Here is a 21,808-nt window from a genome sequence, read left to right on the forward strand (position 1 = left end):
GTCTAATTCCTATGTGACGCATACGGCGAACATAGTACTTCGGTTGTCAAAAGTTTTCGAATTTCACTTCTGTAAAATTAGGATGCAATACGATTTAAGCTGATAAATGCAAAGAGCAGATAATACATTAGGGGGCTGTATGAGGGGGAAGTCCCTGGTGAAAAGTTGTAAGAAGGTTAAGAGTTAGAATTTGACAGAGCTTCGTATGACTTGTTACCAAATAAGACGGGAGGCATACGTAACATTGATTCCGAAGTACTAAATTCGTCGGGGTAACCAAACGACGTGTTGCGTATATGAGACTGGAGAAATACCAAACGACTCTTGCAAAAATCCCAACTATAACCAGGACAGATACACGGCGACAATTATTGAGCAATATGAAATCGTCTTAACTTCCGAACGGTTTGAGTTAGGACGCTCAACTGCACAGCTGGCCGTGAGGACTAATGGGAATCAGTATGTGCATGTATGGTCCGGCTTAGCGACGAAACCCAGTTTCATTTGGATTGGCTCGTCAATAAGCAAAGTTGGCGCATTCCGGGTCTGAGACTCCGCACTGCGTGATAGATAAATGTCTTCACCCTTGACTGTTGACTGTGTGGTGTGCAATGTCCAGTCGCGGAATATTCGGTGCGATATTCCTTGATGGCACGGTGACTACCGAATGGTACGTGAAGGTTTTGGAAGATGGTTTCGTCCCCATTATCCAAAATGACTTCGACAAGATGAGGTTCATGCTGGACGGAACTCGACCGCATCGAAGCAAGGTAGTGGTTGATGTTCTGGAGGAGGTCTTTTGGAGACCGCATTCTGGCTCTGGGGTATCCAGAGGCCGCTGGCAAGCCGCGCGGGAGTAGCCGAGCAGTCTTAGGCGCTGCAGCCATGGACTGTACGGCTGGTCCTCCCTCGGGCATGGGTGTGTGTTTGTCCTTAGGATAATTTAGGTTAAGTAGTGTGTAAGCTTAGGGACTGGTGACCTTAGCAGTTAAGTCCCATTTGATTTCACACACTTTTGAACATTTTTTGTTTTGTTTTGAGCCACTGTCAAGGGCCTCGATAAGCGGCCATATTCTCCGGATCTGAACACGTGCGGCTCCTTTTTGTGGGGTTATATTAAATACAAGGTGTGCAGCAGTAACCCCAAAACCATTGATGAGCTGAAACAGCCATTCTGGAGGTCATCAACAACATCGATGTTCCGACCTTCAGCGGGTCATGGAGAATTTCGCTATTCACCTGCGCCACACCATCGACAAGGATGGAGGGCATATCGAACATGCCGTAACCTAAATCCGAATATTTGTTGTGACGTTTGCGTGTTGAATAAATTATGTAGACGACGCAGTTTGTAATTAATTCACTTTTTTTCAAGTAGTTCAATAATTGTCAACCTGTAAGTGTGAGAACTACCGCACAATCAGCTGGCAAAAATAATATACAGAAGCATGGAAAAGAAGACAGAGAATCTTTTAGACGACGATCAATTTGCCTTTACAGAGAGAGTTGTAACTTAGCGCTTACTGATGGATGCAGGACACGTTAATAGTGCTTGTTGAATATAAAAACCCCTAGACAATGTAAAATAGTTTAAACAAACATAATTTGCAGATCACTGTCGTATGCTACGTGGAAAGACTGGTAATACACAAGAAGGACAAAATCTGGAGGAAACCATGAGAACGAAACACAAAGAACGAATCAAATGATTAAAATGCTCTAAGACTGGGATGCAGTCTTCCGATTCTGCTGTTTAATTTACACAACGACGAAGTGCTGACAGAAATTAAACAAAGGTTCAAGAGTGGTATCAGACTTCACGGAAAGGATGTCAATGGTAAGATTCGCTTACAGGTCTTGCTGAATGCAATGAACAGTTTTATGAGCATAGAAAACGGAGATTAAATAGGAGGAAGACGAACGCAACGAGGAGTAGCAGAAAAGATAAAAGTAATGTCAAAACTGGGGACCACGAAGTAGAGAAACTGAAGGGATTCTGCTACCCTCGAGCCAAAATAACACGTGACAGACGATACAAGGAGGATATGGAAAAAGCAGACTAGCAAAGGTAAAGAGAACAATTCAGGCCAAAATAAGTCTACTTTATCAAATAATGTCCTTAACTTGCGGAAAATACTTATGAGAATGTACGTTGGAGCACAGCAATGTCATGGTACCGAATGATGGGCTGTGGGAAACCAGGAAATTCAGGCGTTTGGTGAAGGTGCTACTCTGATAAGAAAAGATCGTCACAGGCCCAATCTGATTTCGTGGCACAACCCATTGAAGCTCCTTGAGAACTGAAACGTCTCTGTTAGATTCGTTTCATACTATTTAAATTGTGTTTTGTGCTGTCACACTCAATTATTTGTAATTCAGTTTTCTACTTCGTGTTTCTCCCTTTTCAGTAGTGCACAATTACATTAAAGTATCAATTTTTCTAATAAGCACCTAATCCTACGTACATTATCAACATTTTGTGTTCGCAAATTTCCTTTCTCTCTTTATCGTACGTATGAACACGTTAATTATGCTTAAAAATTCAGTGATTAATTGTTCTTATATTAAATTTTTCCAGTTTTAATTAAATTGGTTGGTGACTCAGCAAAATTTTATGACACACGAAACTTTTAGTAAACTGAAGAGTTCCACAATGACTAACTTCTCGCAGTTTTTGTTTGCAAATCACTTTCTACAAAACGATTCATCCACTAATAACCATTTAGCGTCTCTGTTACACTTTCATACGGGCTATCCCGAGCTGTTACGAAGCTAATACCGTCTCCTATGATGCCTACTTTATAAAGAAACCAAACACTGGTACAGTAGAACTCCAGAGAGTTTATCGCACAGCGCCGTAAAAGTTCTATGCTTTACAGAGCGTACAAGAATTGAAATCGATTTTGAAGGATTGCACCATAATGCTAAGTTTCAGAGGATATCTGTGCAATATTTTATAAATAACAGTGAAGTATTTCTGTGTCAAATGTCAGAATTACAATCATCAGATACGACAGTTTTACACAAGACTTCGCTAACGCTAATTTTTGATATCATAGCTATAGGCGTACATATATTTCGCACCTTCTGATTATTTGTAATCAGTGAATCTAATTGCGAAATAAAGTTACTTGTTCTAGCTGCCGTTGTTGGCTTCATGTGATTCTAAATAAAAATTTGTTAACTTCAAGACAAAACCATCTGAAAATATTTCAGAGCTGTGGACGTTATTCTTGCTTAGGTTTTGGCCGTAATCAACGCGTTGTGATGTGTGTGCAACAGCAAAATTTAATGTAAATGAGGTAATGACTCCTAGGTGTTAATGCAGATCACATATTTGTTGTCATATAATCTCTTAAAAATAATTTAAGGTGGCTGGGTGCCTGTGATAGCGTGGTAAAGTTGTGTTAAACAACTGGTTTAAAGGTCGGTGGTCCGATTGTAGCAGGCACGAAGTTTTTCAGAAAAGAATTCTTCTCTTTAGTGAATCAGAGAGATTCGTAACGATTTCCTGTGTTGTTGTTGTTGTGGCCTTCAGTCCTGAGACTGGTTTGATGCAGCTCTCCATGCTACTCTATCCCGTGCAAGCTTCTTCATCTCCCAGTACCTACCGCAACCTACATCCTTCTGAATCTGTTTAGTGTATTCATCTCTTGGTCTCCCTCTACGATTTTTACCCTCCACGCTGCCCTCCAATACTAAATCGCTGATCCCTTGATGCCTCAGAACATGTCCTACCAACCGATCCCTTCTTCTAGTCAAGTTGTGCCACAAACTTCTCCCCAATTCTATTCAATACTTCCTCATTAGTTATGTGATCTAGGGTGCTCGAAACTATATCTGAAGGAAGAAGAATCAGAAACTATCTACGACAGGGGAATAAAAATTGCAAGGAAAATAACTGAGATACGCGCCGGAAAATCTTTTTTTAATGCCGCGATGGCCTCTTATTATGCTAATCAACAACGTAATCATTTCCACATTTTCTGTTTCTGTAGCAGCTGACCGAGATAAACTTTTGCCGCTCATGTAATTACGAAAAGTAAAGACAGTCAAGTGTTACATGTAGCATAGACGTAACTCTGCATTCTGTTCATGAGACTATTTCCAACTACGATGATTCATACTAGTGAAGCAGTTTATCCGCGATCTAAATTGAGAACTATTTAAGCGTTTCAATAATTCATTAGCTTCAGGCAACACGCAAACTTCTGACGTAACGACCCAACGTAAATCTCTCCCCTGGTCCCCAATTAAAATCACAAAGTAACAATTAAGTGAGTAAAGAATTGAGTTCTGTCGAAGGCCAGGCCTACACAGCGTTATTTGCATACCAAAACTAAATGATCAACAGTAAATTCTTCATCCCTCGATTACGTTCTCATTTTTCCACAAGAACTATCATTGTGCGTACATGTGAAGTCTTTATTACTATATATAAAAATAAAGGCGAGTGACCTCACTCTTAAATAGACGCAGAATTACCGACAACGGTCCCAGAAGTTACACAAACAAAAAAATTAAAAACCAACAACTTCATTTATTGAAATAGCTCGACAGTATCGAGTTATTCAGCCCAACGTCCGCTGCATAGATACAATCTGAATGCATGTAGATGTGCACTGAACTGAGCTTCTCAATTATATTTTCGATTAAATTACCCTACGGCTCTGAGAATGTTTATTTGTGTCCATTTGACATTCCTGTACTGTTTTATTTTTTAAAAAAATTCCTTTTTCCTTCAGTAGAATGAAGCGTATGGTACTGGGCCTATAAACGTAAAAAGCTGTCCGATTATGTACATTATTATTTAGCTGTGAGTCAAGTCTTGATATGTACGAGTGAATTTATTTTAATATTATTTCAATTTAAAAAAAAAACGTATTTTCTTACAAGTATCCGAATGGAAATCAGTTTTTTATAAACTCTCGCTCAGTGACATCATTATTTACAGTTCAGCTGTGCCATCCTCTTCTCTGAGAGTTTTAGTGAAAGTATATTTTTAATCGATATTGAGAATGTGGGTACAAAGCTTTTGTATAGATGAAAAGATTTTGTGTCGTTGATAAATGCTGAAGAGCCAATAGTTCATTGCATTCCTCCTGTTCCTTTTGTTATGAATCGTAACTACAGCGATTACTGAAACCTGTGATCTACAACATGAATGATTGCGACTAACATCATGAGTTGCGGAATGAAATACCTTTATTCACTTTCGGTTTCAGTCTAAGTAACTATTTTCAGGTACTTGAATGTATGTACGAATGAAACGTTAAGAGCAGACATAATTACTGTAAAAAAACCTATAAAAGGACATTTAGAAGTTTCGCGGTAACATATTCACAAAAGTTAAATATCTGTGTTTCAGCTGTATATCATTGTAAGAGGCTGGATAGAATCAATTTGTAAGACAGCATGTATTCAACACTGATGGTACAATAGTCAACAACATTGCAGAATAAGGTATAGCAATCATTTTTACTCCCTACACTTCTTGGAACCAGATGAAACTACTGGCTAGAGTTATTAGCATAATGATAAATATCATGGGCAGCATATACGTCTAACAGTGTTTCATCATATACCTGTACTATTCTGAGTGTTACTGATTGTTTACGTCCGCTTGTCACATAAATTGAGTAAATTCGACAGCAATCACTGGAACCTATGAACACATCTTAAATCGATTGGTGATAACTTGTACGTTAAAACATGAAAATACATCGTACCTATTATTTATTTGAAACCATAATTCTCAGAAAACGTTAAAGCTGGTGAAACAGTACTGCTCGCAAGTTCGTTGTTATACAAAGTAGTCATATCAATGACTAATATATCGTAATGTATTAGTTTTCCACTTTGCGGTCGCTGGCAATGAAGAGACAGCTGTATGCATTTCAAAACAAAACAGAGATTCTTCGTTAAATCGGTGTAGAAAGATTCTAAATTCCGTCATTCTGCAAGTAATTCTATTAGTTTGTTTTTATGGTGGCTCAATAATTCCTCTGTCACTCGAAGGTCTTTTCCTAGCCGTTTCTTGAAACTTTTCAGCTACTTTTTTGGCCATATTTCAGAAACATATTTATTATCTGTTTATTGGGTGCTTATCCAACACATTAAGGTGGGTAGGACATCAAACGAGCTGACTTGGGGCAGGAGAGGCACCAGAGGACATTTTAATTTCCACTGTCTATACTTTTACAAGTAAATTCATAAAACTTTGTCAGCATGACCAGGAAGGATTCAGGATTCTCTCTCGTAGTAGCAGAAGTCCAAAAACATAACAAAATAATTTTTTACTTGTGAAATTTCATCATTTTTCCACTTACTGTTGCATTTTTCCACTTACTGTTGGCTGCATTTGTTGCTATAGGTACATTTTTTTTGACAAGTAAGAGATATTCTTTGATGCATTTTGCACAGCATACAAACCATACTTACAGGTGCATGAAACTCTAGAATTTTCCAAATCTACTAAAAACTGTGGTAAAAATTGAGAAAATTAACTACAAAATTTGATTTTTTCTAAACGTAAACTTTAAAACGTAACAGCTCATTCATTTTTTCATAAATGAAATAGATTCTAGAGCTGCAGACACTTGTAAGTATGGTTTGAATGCTGTGCAAAATTCATCGAACGGAGTGTATATATAGCAACAAATGCAGCCAATAGTAAGTGAAAAAATGACGAAATTTCACCTGTAAAAAAATATTTTGTTATGTTTTTGAACTTCCGCTGCTACGAGTGTGAATCCTGAATCCTTCCTGGTCATACTGACAAAGTTTTATGAATTTACTTTTAAAAGTATAGACAGTGGAATTTAAAATGTCCTCTGGTGCCTCTGCTGCTCCAAGTCAGCTCGTTGACGTCCTACCCCCTTAAGGCAACGATGGGCAATTTTTAATTCTTAAATAAGCATAGATATAAGCTCGACTAAAATATGTTGTCACGTCCATATCGGACGATGGAAAGGGCGAAATGGTAATACTCCATTGACGAGATGTGTTGATTGTAGCTTGGAGGTAGGAAAATGCCTCTGAAAAGCATTTTAAAGGACTTCTGCTTGAGAACGCATTATTTGGCCTCTGAGTTGCACACTATTGTGAATACACTGAGCCATGCTCATCAAAGGCACACCTAGTGTGATATGTTGTGGAACAGAGTATGTGCGCTGGCCGGAGGGTGGGGAACCTTCGGCGCATGCGCAGGTCGTGGGACTGTAGAGTATATGCGTTGGTCAGTCGGTGTGAAACCCAGTGCGCATGCGAGCGGTGCAGCTCGGCAGGGCTCGGAAAGGAGTCGAGCGGAGTACGTCCCGCGAGGAGCTATTGCGTGTAATTTTAATGCAATCTCCCAAATGGCCGGCGATTACTTGAGCTCGTGCCAAGGGCCCATTCAGCGGCCCCGGCGCAGGTGTGCTTGGAAGCTAGGCCACAGTCCCTACGCTGGCGAGCCTGGCCTATCACAAGGTGCGCGGCGGGCGAAAGATTTACCTCCGTTCTCAGCTCCTGCGCACAACACCACCGTTATTTTATGCAGCCATCGGATATCCAGTAGCTTTTGTAGTGCTCACTGATTTGTTATTTTCATTTTGTTTTAAGGCGTCACTTTTAATATCTCATCAGGCACTGTTTTCAATACTTTTCTACACCAGTCGAGCGATACTTGTCATATGCGGACAAAAAAAGCTTCGTCTCTGTAAAAAGACAGCTGTTAACTGACTTGGTGGCAAATAAGAGATTGGTCATTGGTCAGACCGCACACACTGTTCACGGTAGGTGCCTGGAGCTGCCACACTAGCCTTTCGCATCTCAGCCACAGCCGAACGTTGTGTCTGTACGCCGACATTCTATAAATTATTCTACCGCGAAAGTCTTGGCTGCGAAGTCATCCTTCTGGTATTCAGTTATTAAGGAATCTGTCGAACACGTTTGCGGAATCTCTTATTAGACGCGATGGTGGCTTTCAACACAACCACGTTTGTCATCGTATGTTGATCACAAATGTTCAAAAAATGTTCAAATGTGTGTGAAATCTTATGGGACTTACCTGCTAAGGTCATCAGTCCCTAAGCTTACACATTACTTAACCTAAATTATCATAAGGACAAACACACACACCCACGCCCGAGGGAGGACTCGAACCTCCGCCGGGATCAGCCATGCAGTCCATGACTGCAGCGATCACGAAATGGAAAGTGCAAGTGATATATGTTATGTGCCAAATGTAGATGAAAGAACGCCAGAAATCTGCCAGCTAGAGCATGAAAACTAACGAATACATATCGAGAACCACACGCATGAGTTACCAGCGCTGGAAATCACCACGGAAGACGCTTGCCAAATAAAAGAAGGGAAACTGGTATGGCAATAAACAAACTGACTTCGATTTGTTGCACAGACGGAACATACCTCCACGTATTTAAAGCGACTAAAGAAAGACGGAAAACAGAAAAAATGACGAATTGTACTCCACTTGTTCCATGCAAAATAGACAGAAGAAACACTGGAGACTGGAACAATGTTTGAAACGGGAAATATGGGCTTGCTTCAGTAGTCTCCTGAAAAAAAGGTACACAGTACAACAGTTCCACGTTTAATATTGCCATACCCATTCTCGTATCGACTACATTTACCTACGTATTCACCGAAAGAAAAATTCATCATTATCTTCAGAATCAAAAAATGGCTCTGAGCACTATGGGACTTAACTTCTGAGGTCATCAGTCCCCTAGAACTTACAACTACTTACACCTAACTAAACTAAGGACATCACACACACACCCATTCCCGAAGCAGGATTCGAACCTGCGACCGTAGCAGTCACGGGGTTCCGGACTGAAGCGCCTAGAACCGCACGGCCACCGCGGCCGGCTCTTCAGGCTCAGCGTTATTTTCAGCAAACCTTTTTTGATGTGTGTTTGCAACGTAAGAAATATATTTGAAGAAACGGCGCTGAATGGGAGGAATAAAAGGCAGCAGATCCAACATATCCTTCTACTTCTTTTCATCCGTAACTGCACGTTGCCGCTCGTAGAGGCTAGCTGGTCCTGGTAGGTAACGTGCTGGACTGTCTTAACCTCTCTTTGCCAAATTAATTTCATGAATTGTATGTCCAGGATCGAGAGTGTTTTTGTGTTTTAGTGAATATGCATATCGTACCTCAACCACTGAATGTCCAGCCATTAGTTTCGTGACCATTAACGATTTCTTCCGGTTTACAAAGACTGCTTCCATTTTCTTCGTTGATAAAATGTCTGTATGCATCATATGAACTGTTCGAAGCAGATTTTTCTGCTTAGATTTTTTTCCAAATGGTTATCTTGTCCTCGGGGGACAAAATATGGGTTGCATTTCTACGCTTTGTTTGTATCAAGCCAAAATCGGCTTCACTTGCTAGATGCGAGTGACCTGCCACAAGAAATTTATGGTCTATGATTTCTGTTTCCATACCAGGTCCCTGTAAAAGTTTCCTCAAAGCAAGAGCAATTTTTATGCTCCGTTTTTCCCCTATGGAGCCTGTTTGCAATATTTGAAAATAGATTATGTTTTTGGAGTGTTTGAAAGCGTAGCCAGTGATCTTAAAAGTAGTTAAAATTAAAATTTAAAACAGCCTTGATCGCAATCTCGTTAAAACATTTTTTTTATTGGAGTGAGTGACCGGTTTCCACTCTATGAAAGAGTCATCTTCAGACTCGAGAGCGGTGGATGGACACTGCTAGATGAGTTCCGTCGATCCTTTCCTTAATCTTTCTTCTAAGATAAGTCGTAGCGTCAGTATTGCCTTACGTGTTCCAACATTTCTACGGAATCAAAACTGATCTTCCCTAAAGTCGGCTTCTACCAGTTTTTGTATTTGTCTGTAAAGAAGTCACTAGTCTACGAGAAATATCCCGTGATGCAGAGTGCGCTACGCTTCTGTTCTCAAAATACAAGTTTTGTGGAATTATACAAATTGTATTTTGTTTGTCTGATACATTAGAGATGCTTTTGTAGTGCTAGCGGGCAAGTGCTCGCGCTGTGGTTTTCGAGTGCGCTAGGTTTGGTTTACCGTGTATACAGGGTGAAAAGTATTTAAACCGACAAACTCTGGGAGGTTGTAGGGGACAGCAAAACAAATATTTTCCCTATTGTCATTCTTTCCTATGAGGATTATTTAAACCGGCGGAGGCCGTATTGTACACTTCAGTTGTTAGGGGCTGTATTACGATCTTCAGTTGTTCGAGAGCGTATTACGCTCTTCAGTTGTAGGCAACTGCTGTCCACCAGTGTAGTAGTGCATTGTCTCTGTTAACTAATGCAGCGGTACACCTGGAGTGAGTACACTGATATGGTTGGTGCGTACTACGTAGCGCACCACAACGGACGAGCTGCACAGCCCGTTTATCAACAACAATATCCTAATCGCCGTATCCCGCATCATACGACCTTTGCTGCTGTGTACCAAAGTCTGCGTGAGTCCGGATCATTTAGCAGATTATGTGGACAGGGATGCCGTCACACGGTAAGAACGCTGCAATTTGAGGAAGCTGTCTTGCAGCATGTGGAGCGGGATCCTTCAATCAGCACTCGTCCAATTGCACGTAAAATAGGGAGGAATCAGACGAGCGTAAGAACAGTCCTTCGAGAGCAATTGTTACGTCCATTTCACTTACAGCGTGTCCACAATCTGGAACCAGTTGCTTATCCATCCAGTGCACAGTTTATGCAGGGGTACCTGGAACAATGTGAAATGCATCCTACATTTCTATCCTCTGTGTTGTTTACGGATGAAGCAACGTTCGAGCGTGATGGAATCTTCCATATTCACAATTCGCATGTTTGGAGTGAGGATAACCCGCATGCCACAGTTACTAGCGCTCATCAAGTGCGGTTCTTCCTTAATGTGTGGATCGGTGTTGTCGGGGACTGTTTAATGGGGGCGTATCTGCTACCTAGGCCATTAAATGGCAGGGACTATTACAATTTTCTCGCCAGAGCATTGCCAGAATTGCTGGAAGACGTCCCTACAAGACAACACAAGTGGTTCCAACATGACTGGGCGCCGGCACATTTCAGTCATCGTGTGCGTCGATTCCTGGACCGACGGTTCCCAGAAACGTGGACTGGAAGAGGTGGTCCTGTACCGTGGCCTGCTCGATCCGCAGATATGTCCCCTCTTGACCTTTTTGTGCGGGGAGAGGCGCTCAATCTTCTTTACGTAACTTCTGCTACATCAGAAGAGGATCTGGTTTCCTGGATAGTAGCAGCAGCTGGAACAATTCGGGATACTCCTGCGGTCTTTGCCCGTGTCAGACAGAACGTGATCCGACAGTGTAGCTTTTGTTTACGTGTGAATGGAGGCATTTTTGAAAATCTACTGTAATTGGAATTGGGTTGTGTTAATATGTTGTCTCTTGGTCATAAGAAAAAATCGAAAAGTGTTTCTCAGTTTAATTAATTTGCCGCTAGAGAAATCTTTCTCTGCCGGTTTAAATACCTGTCATCGGAAAAAATGACAATAGGGAAAAATATTTGTTTTGATGTCCCCTACAACCTCCCAGAGTTTGTCGGTTTAAATACTTGTCACCCTGTAGAGAACACGACAGGTCCTATCACAGCCACCTGGATCACCACTGGGAGGGAGAGGAAGAGAAATTCATACGGCGTTATACGACGGAGAACGCTCTCTATACAGCCGAAAGACTGATGCCTTAAAAATAAAAACATACCGGCGCGACTGGTGTGAGGTTTACGCTGCGAGGGACAGACCCCGTGCCACAGTGCTGCACCTCCGGCTGGATGCATTAGGAGGCGCCCGGGGCGCAGCAGTCGCCTCGCCGTTAATGGTCGAAACCACTTATCGCCTGCAATTACGTTAATTAACTTCTCAGCCTCTGTCGGGCGCCCGGAAAGGGAAAGAGAGAAAAATAAATGGGATCTGAGGATCGGAGCCATTTCTTTCCTCCGCGGATCACAAAGGGCGTGAGAAGACGGCAGCTGAGGCGGAGCCGCTGCGAGCCGACAGCCGGATGGATCGCTGCGCCGGCACGGAGGCTGCAAGAAAGCGCGGCGCTCCGGCACCCAAAATCTGGCAGGAAGAGGCTAACTTGGCGAAAGCCGCCAAGACGAGGACCACTCGTAACTTACAGACACGGGCTGAAAAATATTCATTATGACTTCTGCAGGTCGATTCTTTACGCACACGACAAGGGACTTCAAATTGATTTCGTATGAGATGAAACAATAAGTTTACTGTTACCAGTCACCGTTTTATTTATTTCCACGACGCGTTTCAAAGGTTTAAACCTCCACCATCTGGTGGATTTACATTAGTTAGTATGACATTTCTTTGCCGGCCGTAGTGGCCGAACGGTTCTAGCCGCTACAGTATGGAACCGCGCGAACGCTACGGTCGTAGGTTCGAATCCTGCCTCGGGCATGGATGTGTGTGATGCTTTAGGTAAGTTAGGTTTAAGTAGTTCTAAGTTCTAGGAGACTGATGACCTCAGGAGTGAAGTCCCATAGTGCTCAGAGCCCTTTGAACCATTTTTGACATTTGTTTACAAATATGACAGTATACATGTGATGTGTTACGACAGCGGAAGGATCCAGTGACCACTGTAGACAGTGCCACAAGTTCCTCCAAAACATCGTAACACAACACACACACAAATTTCATACTAACTTATGTAAATCGACCCGATGATGGAGGTTTAAACCTTTGAAACGCGTCGTGGAAATAGATAAAACGGTGACTGGTAACAGTAAACAGTTGTTTCATTCAATGTTAATAACAATCACGGTAAAGCCTAACCTAAAATCTTCGCATTTCAAGTTATTCTGTATTTCTAGATTTCCACAACTCTTTGGATACTGTATCACATAAGCGGCTTGTAGTGATTTTGCGTGCCTACGGAATATCATAATAGTCATTTGACTGGATTCTTGATTTCCTGTCAGAGAGGTCACCGTCGTAATGATTGACAGAAAGTCATCGAGCAAAACAGGAGTGATTTCTGGTGTTCTGCTAGGCATTGTTATATGCCCGTTGCTGTTCTTTATCTATATTGGGAGACAATCTGAGCAGCCGTCTTAGGTTGTTTGCAGATGAAACTGTCCAGTAAGGCCATCAGAAGATCAAAACAAATTTCAAAAACGATTTAGAAAATATTTCTTTATGGTGCGAAAACTGGCAATGACCCTAAGTAATGAATAGTGTGAAGTCATCCGCATGAGTGCTGAACTTCTGTTACACGAAAAATCAGTCAAATATGAAAGCCGTAAATTCAACTAAATACCTAGGAATTACAATTACGAACAATTTAATTTGGAAAGAACATCGAAAATGTTTTGGGGAAGACAAACAAAAGGCAGCGTTTAGAAAATGTAACGGATCTACGAAAGCGACCGGCTGCACTACGTTTGTCCTCCCTCTTTTGGAATACCGTTGCTTCCTGGCGTAAACCTACCCTTCTATGTAGGGAAGTGTTTGTTGATGGCCGAGCAGATTCTGTTACGAATGAGCGTTTCCAGGAGCATGAACGTGACACTAACGGGAGCAATGGAGCGGTAGTGTTCAACATATGAGGGATCTCTGTTTGGCTTTATTACAGCAAATGATCTTAGTTTTCTTGGAGAGAGGTGGCGGATTACATATCACGGAGATATTTGAAAAGAAGTTGCTCAGCTGTTAGAAAGTAACAGGACTACTGTGCAGCAGGAAATCTAGGATTTCATGTTCTTCTTTAACTTCTCCGCCGTCTTCCAACTGACTGCTTCCGTAGCAGCAGTGTACTCCATAATGCTACCCGAATGGTGTAGCCGCAGTGCTGAAGCGGCCCGCCAGTCACCATAAGCCAGAGACGCAACTCCCTATCGCACTCACTACCTAAGATGGCGCAGTGGATAGACCGTCAAAAACTAAGCACAGATTAAGCAAGAAAACAGGAAGAGGGTACACTGAACTGTGAAAGAAGAAGCAAAATAAAAACAGTGACTGGTCCAAGTTCAAGATGTGCAACATCGAGCGAATCTGCGTTGTAACGGAGTGGCTATGTGGTGACAGTGTCAGACTACGACGGGAGAGAGCCGTTCAAATCTCCCTCGTGCCCCTAAATATTTCACAAAATTATGAAATGTCTGTCCAGTTACTGAGGCGTCTGTTCGATATATTCAAATTTGTGTCGTGGTGCAACGACCAACAGCGAGGTTTAACGAAGGGAGCTCCAGACGAGGTCTGTTCATAAAATTATGGAACGTTGTCCACAAAATTTTCTGCACTTATCTTTTACTTATTGCGCATGGTCTCCTTCTAACTACTCTCTTCCAAAATTGAAACACCGCTCCCAACACTGTTTCCACTCCCGGAGCCGGCCGCGGTGGTCTAACGGTTCTAGGCGCTCAGTCCGGAACCGCGCGACTGCTACGGTTCGAATCCTGCCTCGGGCATGGATGTGTGTGATGTCCTTAGGTTAGTTAGGTTTAAATAGTTCTAAGTTCTAGGGGACTGATGACCACAGATGTTAAGTCCCATAGTGCTCAGAGCCATTTGAACCATTTTCCACTCCCGGAACCTATTTTGGTAAACCTCCTACTGGATCGCGCGAAGCGCCGTCTGCGAGGTTTCTTTTATCTTGTCTATCGTTGCATATCTTCGGCCTTTCAGCGGGGTTTCCAACTTTGGAAATAAAAAAAAAATGTCTGCAGGGGCCATGTCTGTGGAGTACGGAGGATGAAGTAGCACAGTGATTTCGTTCTTTGTGCGATAGTCAGCCGGCCTGGGTGATCGAGCGGTTCTAGGCGCTACAGTCTGGAACCGCGCGACCGCTACGGCCGCAGGTTCGTATCCTGCCTCGGGCATGGATGTTTGTGACGCCCTTAGGTTAGTTAGGTTTAAGTAGTTCTAATTTATAGGGGACTGATGACCTTAGAAGTTAAGTCTCATAGTGCTCAGAGCCATTTGAACCATTTGCGATAGTCACGCACCAAAGGGGATGAATGCGCGGGTGCGTTACCGTCATGAAATAAACGTGAATTGTCTTGCCACATATCAGACCGTTTCCTTCTCACATTTTCCCACAGGCGTCGGAACACGTCCCAATAGTACCATCGACTAACAGTTTTTGCTTGTGGCAGAAATTTAAGATGAACTAATCCCTCAAAGTCAAAGAAAACTATCAGCATGGGTTTGACATTTGAACTGAACTGACGAGCTTTTTTTGGTCTCGGAGAAGCTTTCCCAAACAACTGTGAAGATTAAACCTTCGTCTCAACATCATAACAGTATATTCACGTCTCATCACCAGTTATGTCTCCCTAAAGTAATATCTCGATGCCATCTGCCTGATCCAAAATCTCTTCGCAGGTTCAGCAGCGAAGGTTTCTCAGGTGTTGACCCATGAGCCGTGGGACGAACTTGGCGGAAACACGATGCGTTCCAAGATGTTGTGTCAGGATTTCAGGACACAATCCAACTGAAGTGCAATCTCTGACAGTCACTCTTCGATTGTCACGCACAATTCGGTTGACGTTCCTCAAATGAGCGTCGTCGGTAGACATCGAAGGGTGTCCTGGTGTCCTGGAAGAGGGTCATCTTTAACTTCCCTCCGGCCCTTCTTAAACCGAGGGAACCACTTTCAACACCGAGTAGGACTTAAGAACTCAACACCGTAGGCTTCCTGCATCATTTGGCGTGTCTCTGTAAAGGTTTTCCTAAGTTTCAAGCGCCTTGTAACTCTGCCATATCGAAATTCAGGAAGTGTGCGACACAACGTTCTACTCAATACAGCACTGAACAATAACTAAAAGGCATGCAACAATGAAACTTCCGGCAGTTACACATTAACAATTGCGTGTGCAGCAATGCCAGTCGCGTTTCGTTCCAAATCATTATTGGCGCGAAACTACGAATGGTCCGGAATTTTTTGAACAGACCTCTACGCCAGTACCACATGTTATGATTCTGATGTTCTGTTTCCTTTTCTGTGGCATAGTACACAGTCTAAGCACCATCTCACCTGCTCCCACTATTCACATATGACTCATCTGCCTCATCTACATCTACATGGTTACTCTACAATTCACACTTAAGTGCCTGGCAGAAGGTTCATCGAACCATTTTCATACTTCTCTACAGTTCCACTCTCGAATGGCACGTAGGAAAAAGGAACACCTAAATCTTTCCCTTCGAGCTCTGATTTCTCTTATTTTATTATGATGATCATTTCTCCCTACGTATGTGAGTGTCAACAAAATATTTACGCATTCAGAAGAGAAAGTTGGCGATTGAAATTTCGTAAATAGATCTGCCGCAAAGAAAACTGCCTTTGTTTCAGTGACTGCCACCCCTTCTCAAGTATCATATCACTGACACTTTCACCTCTATTACGCGATAACACGAAACGAGTTGCTGTTCTTTGCACCCTTTCGATATCCTCCGTCAATCCTACCTGGTAAGGATCCCATACCGCGCAACAATATTCCAGCAGAGGACGGACAAGTGTAATGTAGGCTGTCTCTTTAGAGGGTTTGTCGCATCTTCTAAGTGTTCTACCAACAAATCACAGTCTTTGTTTCGCCTTCCCCACAATATTATCTATATGGTCTTTCCAATTTAAGTTGCTCGTAATTGTAATTCGTAGGTATTTAGTCGAACTGACATCCCTTAGATATGTGCGATTTATCGTATACGTAAAATTTATCGTATTTCTTTTAGTACCCGTGTGGATGACCTCTCACTTTTTTTTTGCTTAGTGCTAATTGCCACATTTCGCACCATACAGAAAGTCTCTCTAGGTCATTTTGTAATTGGAATTGATCGTCTGATGATTTTACTAGACTGTAAATTACAGCGTCATCTGCAAACAATCTAAGGGGGCTGCTCAGATTATCACATAGACGATTTATGTAAATCAGGAACAGCAGAGGGCCTATGACACTACTTTGCGGAACGCCAGCTATCACTTCTGTTCTACTCGATGATTTACCGTCTACTACTACGAACTGTGACCTCTCTGAGAGGAAATCACGAGTCCAGTTACACAACTGATACGATACTCCATATGCATGCAATCTGATTAATAGTCGCTTGTGAGTAACTGTATCAAAAGCCTTCTGGAAATCGAGGAATATGGAATCGATCTGAGATCCGTTGTCGACAGCAGTCATTACTTCATGGGAATTGCACAAGAACGATTTTTTCTGAATCCGTGTTGGTTATGTATCAATAAGTCATTCTCTTCAAGGTGATTCATAATGTTCGAATACAGTAGATGCTCCAAAATCCTACTGCAAATTGAGGTCAGTGATGTGGGTCTGTAATTCAATGGGTTACTCCTATTACCTTTCTTGAATACTGGTGTGACTTTTGTTACTTCCGAGTCTTTAGGAACAGACCTTTCGTCAAGTCAGCGGCTCTATATGATTGCTAAGAAAGGGGCTATTGTGTCTCAATACTCTAAAGGAACCTGACTTGTATACCATCTGGCCCGGAAGACTTGCATTTCTTAAGTGATTTGAGTTTCTTCGAAACACCTACGATATCTACGTCTTTAACCAATGTATAAATTACCAAGACTATAGAAGGAGATCATTCGCGTCGATGACAGGACGGTAAGTTCATAGTTTTGTGAAAATGAAAGAGGACTCGACTGAGGTTTGAACAAGGATCTCCCACTTCGCAGTTCTACGCCGCAAACACGCTACCACTACACCACGGTTTCTTCTTAATTCACTCGATATTGCCCATCTTGAGCTTGGACCGTTCACTGTTTCTATTTCACTTCTTTATTTCACAGTTCAGCTCACCTTCTTCCTGTTTTCGTGTTTGACCAGTGTTCAGATTTTGACGGGCTATCCAATATTCAAGAAAGGTAGTAGGAGTAATAGACTAAATTACATGTCCATACCGTTAACGACGATATGCAGTAGGATTTTGGAACACATATCGTGTTCAAACATAATGAATTACCTCGAAGAAAACGGTCTATTGACACACAGCCAACAAGGGTTTAGAAAACATCACTCTCGTGAAACGCAACCAGCTCTTTATTCACATGAAGTGCTGAGTGCTATTGACAAGGGATTTCATATCGATTCCGTGTTTCTGGATTTCCGGAAGGCTTTTGACACTACCACACAAGCGGCTCGTAGTGAAATAGCGTGCTTGTGGAATATCGTCTCAGTTATGTGACTGGATCTGTGATTTCCTGTCAGAGAGGTTACAGTTCGTAGTAATTGACGGAAAGTCATCGAGTAAAACAGAAGTGATTTCAGGCGTTCTCCAAGGTAGTGGTATAGGCCCCTTGCTGTTCCTTATCTATATAAAAGATTTGGGGAACAATGTGATCAGCCGTCTTAGGTTGTCTGCAGATGACGCTGTCGTTTATCGACTAATAATGTCATCAAAGATCAAAACAAACTGCAAAACGATTTAGAAAAGATATCTGAATGGTGCGAATATTGATAGATGACCCTAAATAATGAAAAGTGTGAGGTTATCCATGTGGTAAAAGGAATTCGTGAGACTTAGGTTACACGATAAATCAGTCTAATCTAAAAGCCGTAAATTCAACTAAATGCCTAGGTATTACAACTACGAACAACTTAAATTGGAAGGAACACATAGAAAATGTTGTGGGGAAGGCTAACCAAAGACCGCGTTTTATTGGCAGGATACTTAGAAAATGTAACAGACCTACTAAGGAGACTGCCTACACTACGCTTGTCCGTCCACTTTTAGAATACCGCTTTGCGGTGTGGGACGCTTACCATATAGGACTGACAGGGTACATCAAAAAAGTTCAAAGAAAGGCAGCACGCTTTATATTATCGTGAAATATGGGAGAGAGTGTCACAGAAATAATACAGGATTTGGGATAGACATCATTAAAAGAAAGGCGTGTTTCGTTGCGACGGAATCTTCTCACGAAATACCAATCGCCAACATTCTCCTCCGAATGTGAAAATATTTTGTTGACACCGACTTACATAGGGAGGAACGATAACCAAGATAAAATGAGGGGAAATCAGAGCTCGTACGGAAAGATACAGGTGTTCATTCTTTCCGCGCACTGTACGGAATTGGAATAATAGAGAATTGTGAAGGTGGTTCGGTGAACCCTCTGCCAGGCACTTGAATGTGACTTGCAGAGTAACCATGTAGAATGCGACGGGGCGGTTAAAATAATAAAGAAGAAGTGGTTGCAGAGTTCCCACGAATGTGCATATACAAATGTTGGTTAAAAAATGTTATTGCAAATTTTGGCTCTCACGTAAGTCTTAGGGGACGATTTCCACACTTGGTGCATTAGTACACTGTTCCACATTAGTTATAGTTTTTTAATTATTTATTCACTGATACATAAGTACAGTTTACGCTAAGGAACAAAATTATGCGACTATTATAGCAAAATCAGTTTTCTTTTCACGACACAGTTCAATCACTATTTATTGGCGTTGTCCTTTTCTTTCACAAAGAAAGTAGCACTGGTGAGACGGTTTACAGTTTTACTTTAATAATAATAATTTGACTCCGAGCCCCCAATAGCAGTAATTGAGGCTGATATAATCTAAAGTTATTCAGTCAATTCGAACAGTTCCACAAGTCCTACAGTCCTCTTTGTTCTAACAGTTTTGGCGCGAAATCACAGACCGCCACATGTTCACTTACGACGATGTATACCTCGTAAATCGTACTCACACAAATAATCGTAGCACTTCCAGTTTACCAAATATATGCTTGCACACTTGCACTATTAAACAATACTCTTTGTCGAAATAAATCGGGGCGAAAAAGAATTCTCAAACGAGCACATTGGCCACCCTTAAGTGGGGCTTGCTCGCCACCCACCCTCCAAAACGACTGACCAACGACTGACCAATGGCCAAGATGGCCGCTCGTTTATATAGGCTCGGACATCAAACCCCTCGTTATGCAAGTACCTGTCTCACGAGTTAAGGTTATTTACTATCTTACATTAATTTCTAAGATTATTCTGTCGCCCGTAAATCAAGTTTTAGTTTTTGCAAAATTTCGCCATTTAGTGCATATGTGTTTCTTGACGTCTGTGCTGCAAAGTTTTAACATAGAACTGCATATAGCACCATTTTTAGACGTAATGTATAGCTATCTACACATTGCGCTGCTCAAAATCTTCATATCTATAATAATTACTTAATTATGGGCGATCAATGTTAATAATAATTTGCAAACAATGCAAACTATTGCAAGTCAAGTGTATAGTATACCTTAACTAGTTTAAATTACGTCTGATGCCACCGAAACTATTATATAGTGCCGTTCTTTACGTCCTGAATTTTCTATTGATTTTTATAAACAATTTACCCTCAAACTTTGTTTATTGCTCTTTACGGGCTTAATTATTTAGGAATGTTAACATATGACTACAGCACTCGATCCGCTATGACGAAACGTTTTTAATGAGTACTTCTCTCATCGCTGTAAGTCGGTATTTACTATTTTTATTAATCTTTCAGTATTCGTGATATTAACCGATACTGAGGTTACTATAACTTTTGCGTCTCGTGACTTGAAGTAAAGATCGATCTTTCAGAAGGTGCATACTGCTGACCACAATCCACTGCCTCATAGCTCTTCACTGTAAGTTACGTAGTTTTCGCGTAATGCGCGAGAAACCAAACAATGCCCCAAGCTGCAGGCTGCGTGGTCACCCGCCCGCGTAGACCATCCCACCGATCGTTGCAAATCTCGCGCGTGTAGCGCGCTCGCTCTCCACAAAGCAGTCCTTGCATACTAGAAACAAGTAACGGGGGTTTGTACCGTCACGAGATGTAGATGTACCCACGGGGCATTTTAGACTAAATCTGAGAGGGTTGCGATGGGGAGTTTCCCTCGTAATGAACAGCGCCCGACACTTCCCAGCGGGGGGAGTGTTGCGTTTAGCTGCCGCAGCCGCAGCCTCGCACCGAGCAGCGTCAGTTGCAGGTACTCACCGGCGACCTCGAGCGTGGCGTTGCGCGACTTGGCGACGCCGGCGGCGTTGCGCGCCTCGCACCAGTAGACGCCGGCGTCGGAGTCCTTGCGGCCGTGCACGACGCGCAGGAAGAAGAGCGAGCCCGTGGGCAGCAGCACTCGGCTGGAGCGCACGTCCGCCGCCGACGTGCGCACCGGCTCGCCGTCCTTGAACCAGGCGATGGTCGGCTCGGGCTCACCGTCCGCCTTGCAGTTGAGCGTGGCCGGGTCGTGGCGCGGCACCGTCGCGTCTGTCGGGTGTTCCGTGATGCGCGGCGGCCGCAGCGGTGTGCCCAGCTGCAGCCCTGCAAGCACACACACACCTCACCTCCTGTGCCGAGCCCACAGCATCTGCACTACTGGCCGTTAAAGCTGCTACACCCAGCAGAAATGCAGATGGTACACAAGCATTCATTGTACAAATATATTATACTACAACTGACATGTAATTACATTTTCACGCAGTTTGTGTGCATAGATCACCTCTGGCCGTAATAACGGATTGATACGCCTGGGCATTGAGTCAGACAGAGCTTGGATGGCGTGTACAGGTACAGCTGCCCATGCAGCTTCAACACGATAACACAGTTCGTCAACAGTAGTGACTGGCGTATTGTGACGAGCCAGTTGCTCGGCCACCATTGACCAGACTTTTCAATTGGTGAGAGATCTGGAGAATGTGCTGGCCAGAGCAGCAGTCGAACATTTTCTGTATCCAGGAAGGCCCGTTCAGGACTTGCAACATGAGGTCGTGCATTATCCTGCTGAAATGTAGGGTTTTGCAGGGATCGAATGAAGGGTAGAGCCACGGGTCGTAACACATCTGAAATGTAA

General features: G+C 42.6%; 1 protein-coding gene across 1 annotated transcript in view; it reads right to left on the reverse strand.

Annotated features, from left to right (window-relative positions):
* Positions 1-21,808, reverse strand: part of LOC126284025 (roundabout homolog 2-like) — a 1,608,695-nt gene that overhangs the window by 604,572 nt on the left and 982,315 nt on the right. The window contains exon 2 of the mRNA XM_049982578.1: positions 20,956-21,279. Coding sequence (XP_049838535.1) covers positions 20,956-21,279 — 324 coding nt within the window. The remainder of the gene's footprint in view (positions 1-20,955; positions 21,280-21,808) is intronic.

This window comes from Schistocerca gregaria, chromosome 1 (genome assembly GCF_023897955.1).
Source record: "Schistocerca gregaria isolate iqSchGreg1 chromosome 1, iqSchGreg1.2, whole genome shotgun sequence".
Lineage (NCBI taxonomy): Eukaryota > Metazoa > Arthropoda > Insecta > Orthoptera > Acrididae > Schistocerca > Schistocerca gregaria.